Source organism: Phragmites australis, chromosome 1 (assembly GCF_958298935.1).
Source record: "Phragmites australis chromosome 1, lpPhrAust1.1, whole genome shotgun sequence".
In the NCBI taxonomy this organism is placed as follows: Eukaryota; Viridiplantae; Streptophyta; class Magnoliopsida; order Poales; family Poaceae; genus Phragmites; species Phragmites australis.
The window spans coordinates 2,225,746-2,231,253 of NC_084921.1; the positions used below are offsets into that span (position 1 = coordinate 2,225,746).

A 5,508-nucleotide genomic window follows, 5' to 3' on the forward strand; every position below is an offset into this window, starting at 1 on the left:
GTCCCGTAGAACACACCTAGAACTGCTAAGGCCCGAAATAAACCTATGTACCATATAACATCCAGGCATGTTTGTCACGAATTTAAATCTTAGGTCCCGTTTGGTAGGTTCTCATCAGAAACAAGAGAATCCTTGTCAAACAAGGTGGTGAAAGCATTTCGAATCAGAAACAGGAGAAACATTTCTTATTTTTACATTAAGGGAGAAACGACCAAAAGTGGTTTCCCACAAGAATCACCTCCCTCCTCTCACATACAATCTTCCAGAAATCCAAAACCACCATACTAGCCAAACGTGATTCTTATTCACCAGATAAACGTTTCCCAAGAAAAACAAAGTCAAAAATTGAAATTGGAGAATCAGAAACCACCCTTCCAAACGGATCTTAACGGTACCCCACCCATAGCTTTGCGGTCCAATCTCGAAATGTACTGCAATCAAAGCCGCATACAAGACCAATACCCAACAGTTGGGGATAATACATAAAGGGATAGCAGATATATTACAAACGGAGCATACAACTAAAACATCATACTTAAACAGGTCCTGACACATTGTGCAAACTAATACATAGACCTGAAATGTGCCACATACATAATAATAAGTAAAACAGTCAGACTTTTCAACTTGACACGGCAAGCCAACGCACATCATACAGAATAAATAAGTAAAGCAGCATCGTGATGGCCACCATATGTCCACATTTATTATCAATGGGACAGTCACAACTACTCCCTGTTGATACACCTCGAGAAGGTGCGTAGGATGGGTGGAAGCGAAACCGCCAGTGATATGACAGAAGCAAGGGCTAGAGCAGCCCATGGCAGGTTTTGGGGTCCAGAACCGAAAGGCCCATCGCTCATGAACCTCTTGCCACTGAACCTACACAAAAGGAGAAAATATCGATTCAGACAGTGTACATTTCAATTCTGCATATCCAATGAGATAGCTAGAAAAAATAAGTATGAAGACAAACAACAAGATACATGCACATTTCTAAAAAGAAACCTATTAAGCATGTTTTAAGCATGTTTACCTTTAGTATGAAACATTTCTCCTTCTACATTGATTTGTTGATTACAAAAGTGTACAAGTCTTAATTAATTTCACTTAGCTGGTGGCATCAAAAGAATTAAGGCTATCTGCTACGAATCTAAACATAACAAACTTGAAAATCCAGTTGCATAGCAAAAAGAAAGAACGTACTACGATAACAATAGAGACTGAAACTGAATGGTGCAATTCAAATAAATCATTTGAATTCAAATAAACAAAAAAGCAGGAACTTTTACCATTACATTAGAATCAGCTGTGTATAATGAACTATTCGATTGTACTATGCGTAAAGCACTTGTTATGATTAGCACTTGTATCGAATAATAGCCCCTATGGGCCAATATAGAGTACAGGAGTGTATAGGAAAAGGACTCTACTGATGAATACGTATCCTAACACATAATGGACTATATTCCTAACACCCCCTCAAATGCAAGATGTATGCAATAGCGTTACATTTGAAAGAGTGGACACTAAGTACTAAACTTAGACACAATATAAAAACTAATATATCAGAAATCTGTCTCTTCAAAGCTATCGTAGAGTGGAGCCTTGGTAACCTGTTGAATCAAGCTGAAGAAGTGCAAAACAAAGCACAGAGTAGAGTCACAGTGATGACAACAAAAGAATGCCTAGACAAGAATCGCAAACAAAGCGATGACGAGTAGCAAGACGACAAACGAAGTTGTCACTAAAGCTACAGAAAGACCTAGATGGCATTGTTGCATCAATGACGACGGGAAAAGATTAACTAAACAAAAACAAAATTTGGCTAACCACAAAAGAAATAAACTAACTGACGAAGGAATATGTGGACTCGCATGGCATAGACGAACTCAGAGAAACTGAGATGTGGACACAGCAGAAGTAAAGACTCAAACAAATGGACTCCATAGTAGTAGCAGCAAGATACGAGGCAGATAGAAGAGACCGTCCGAACAGCATGCATGGCCAACACCAAATGCATACTAGCACCAGCAGACCAAGACAATAGCAATAGTAAACAGCAAGAACCATTTGGGCCGACCAAAATTGCAACACCTCAACCCACATTACCAACTATGTACCACACATCCCCACTGCACCACGTGAAAAGCCAAGCCAGCTTGGACTCGTTGGAGACAAGATCCCCGATGGCGAGGGGATGGGCAGAGGAAAATCCACGATGGATAGGTGGCGGCAGAAGGAAGAACCGAGCGGAAGAGGAGTGGGTGGCGGCCTCCAGCGAGCGACAATGGCAAGCTCTTGTGGGTGAAGCCATCGCCGATGAATCTTCCAACGGCGATGAAGATCCGCCGCCTGACGGGCTGACAGCGGCGGGATCACGATGAGAGGGTGGCGGCGGCCTGATCCCTTCGATATGGATGAAGGAGGTGCCGTTGGAAGACTCCGGCAGCGGCTCCGGCGCATCAGGCTTGGGACAAGCCTGGGCCGCGCGAAGGAGGCAGTCAATCTGATCTTTGTTGCAACAGATCCAGGCGACGAGCGATTGGTCTAGCAACGAATCCACAACGGGGAACACAAAACCGTCGAAGAAGATCAACCCGATCTGGGTAAAGAAGACCCAGCAACGAGGTCACACGAAAGATGGGGGCAAGATCAACCCGGCAGTGAACATAGACCATTATCGTGCTCAAGATGAAGAGCACGTCAGCTGTTCGGCAACAGTGATGGTGGAGCGTCAGAACGAAGACGCGATTAGGCAACGGATGACGAGCCATGGCTGCTCAGGATGAAGAACAACGACGGCAATCATGGTGGTGATGTGCGCAAGTGCAACGCACAGGGAGAGAGAACCCTAACCCTTACTGGGCTCTAGTACCATGTTATGATTAGCACTTGTATTGAATAATAACCCCTATGGGACAATATATAGAGTACAAGAGAGCGTATAGGAAAAAGACTACTAATGAATACGTATCCAAACACATAACAGACTCTATATTCCTAACAGTACTCACTGTTCCATCCTCATTAGCTTATGTTCTTGAGAGAGAACTCCACGTGTCCCCAAGAGCAAAGCCTTTTGCTCTGCCAACTTGCTCCCAGTTCCTCTTGAAAGCATGGAATTACACCAGGGGCCCTGCAACACATGTTTGAATCAATATGCTAGCATCTTACAGAATAAGTTAATCTAATTGAATCAGGATTGTATTGACATGATTTGTGAGGTTAAGGAAAAAGATAGTAGTTTTCTACATAAATCAATAGTTTCTGTTCTACAAAGTTTTCCTTTTTTTTCCCAGATTAGTTTCTCAATTTGATAATTTGGCAGAGTTTCCCCTTTCCCCCAAACAGCAGAGCGTGTTGCTTCTCCCTTGTAGACCCCCCCCCCCCTCCCCACAACGGGATTTGGTCATCAAACTATATCCACGCAAGATCTAGTCCACTGTGGGAATTAACCCCCATCAGCCAAACGAGCCCTAAGAGGCTCTCTCAGACACACAATCTCTTCTCTAACCCTAATAACCTCTAAGTGTGAAAAATGAAAATAATATAACCCTAATCGTGTGCGGTCGGGGGAAAAACACACTAACCGTGTGCATCAGACGACTCATGCCCGCAGCGGAGGTCGCCGGAGACGACCCCGGATGCGGAAGGAGCGGGACGACGCTCTCCTGCAGCCTGCGGCGGCAGATCGCCGGGATCAGAGGCTGGGAGGAGGAGCCGGAACGGCCCCCACGGAGCACCTTCGCCATCGCCGCCGCCATCGCCGGGTTCTTCTGGTCTCGCCCTCGATTTCGCTCTCTCTCTCTTACTTTCCCCGAAGCCCCGCAACAGATAAGTGGAGGACGTGCCTCTGCTCTCCGACCGCCACACTGGAAGGGAGGCAGGCCGTTTTCGTCTCGGTTTCCTCCTTTCCAGCGCCTCCACCTATTTTGGGCCGTAAAAACGGCCGGCTCAAGTTATGTGCGCTGATTGGGCCCTGGAGTGGAGGAATTTTTTAATACCTCAAATAAATACTCAAAAATCATAAAAAATTCACTAATATTATTCTCATGTGATGTACTAATTTATAAAAATATTTCCAACCCTAGGTTATTTGGTGAAAAAATAAGTTCCTTTGTAATGCTCTATTTATATGTATTTTTATCATTTCATGTGATATTCTCTTTTTAATTCAATTTGAATTCAAACATGCTCAAATTTATCCAAATACTGCACAATCAAGGGATAAGTTCATTAAAAGATTATCATAAAAAATTACACCAAATAACCTAAGGTAAATTTACTAAAAAATCATCGGTACAATATGGTATAAACTGATAGACAGTTGAGGTAGATACATAATATACATACATTTAGAAAATATAATCATAAAATATAGCTGATATGGTTTCATAAATCTCAAGTTTGCAATATAGGATATGGGTAACTTATACGTATAATTTACATAAATAACTGAAAGCACAAAGATAAACAAAATATTCATCCCCCGCCACGACACATGAAAATATTCGGGGAAAGCAAACATACTTTCACTCGTCATGACGCACATGAAAATATTTGTTTCCTGTTGTTACCCACTTGAAAATATTTAATCCTCGTTGCAACGCAGACACGTAGCTAGTTTATATAAATAACTGAAAGGACAAAGTTTGCAATGTGAAGGGAGGTGTGGGCTGGCCTGTTGAGTGCGTGGGCTGGTTGGAGGGAGTTGCGCGCGTTTGGGCCGAGGCCTAATCATTTGAGAACCGAAGGGGCGGACGGGATGCGCGTCGAACGAATTCGACCCGCGCACACGGAAGCGAACTGGACCCTGGTTTGGTTCCTTGCATGAGATGGCTGTTTATGTACTGAAAAGAAGCAATAAACCTAGAAAGGAAAAAAAGAAAAGTTTAAAAACAAAGCTCAGGAAATTCGGAAAAATAGCTCAGAAAAAATCATAGGAAATAAAAAATAGCCCCCAAAATTAGAGAAAATCGGAAGAAAAAAAAACGACATGCATGTGCGTACCTGAACACATGACTTCAAGTAGTAGATTTCATTAATCCTAAATGCAATGTGTATGACTGCATTTCAAGCAGCTAAAAAGAAAAATATGCATGATCTAACCGGATAACAGAATGCTAGATATGTACTGAGGACAATGTGTCGTCTCATCTTCAATTTAACAGCACATCTTACATAAGGTCAGGGGCGGACCGACGTTGAGGCTTAGGGGTGCACAGGACACCGGGTGATTTTTCATTTTTCAGTGATACATCGTATATAACAGATCTCTAGGACACCCTCTAGCTTAACAAATGGAACAGCCGAATCTCTAGACTAATAAGTGAGACACCCGATTATTTTTGTTCTGGATCCGCCATTGCATAAGGTTGCAAACTAGTTCGCGCATGGCAAAAATAATAGTCATCTTTGTTGGTCTTGAAATCAACACTAACACAGATTGCAGCTCTGCTTTCTTCTCTTTGGCGATGTTGCACGGATGATCTTTTAGTGAACTAA

General features: G+C 42.8%; 1 protein-coding gene across 1 annotated transcript; it reads right to left on the bottom strand.

The window, feature by feature from the left end:
• Nucleotides 1–452: 452 nt before the first annotated feature.
• On the bottom strand, nucleotides 453–3,870 carry LOC133886833 (uncharacterized). The gene is made up of 3 exons (XM_062326706.1): nucleotides 3,594–3,870; nucleotides 3,018–3,139; nucleotides 453–882 (listed from the first exon to the last, which is right to left on the bottom strand). Exons 1-3 carry the CDS (start codon nucleotides 3,765–3,767, stop codon nucleotides 729–731), a joined length of 450 nt encoding a protein of 149 aa, XP_062182690.1. The 5' UTR covers nucleotides 3,768–3,870; the 3' UTR covers nucleotides 453–728.
• Between the last annotated feature and the right edge of the window lie 1,638 nt (nucleotides 3,871–5,508).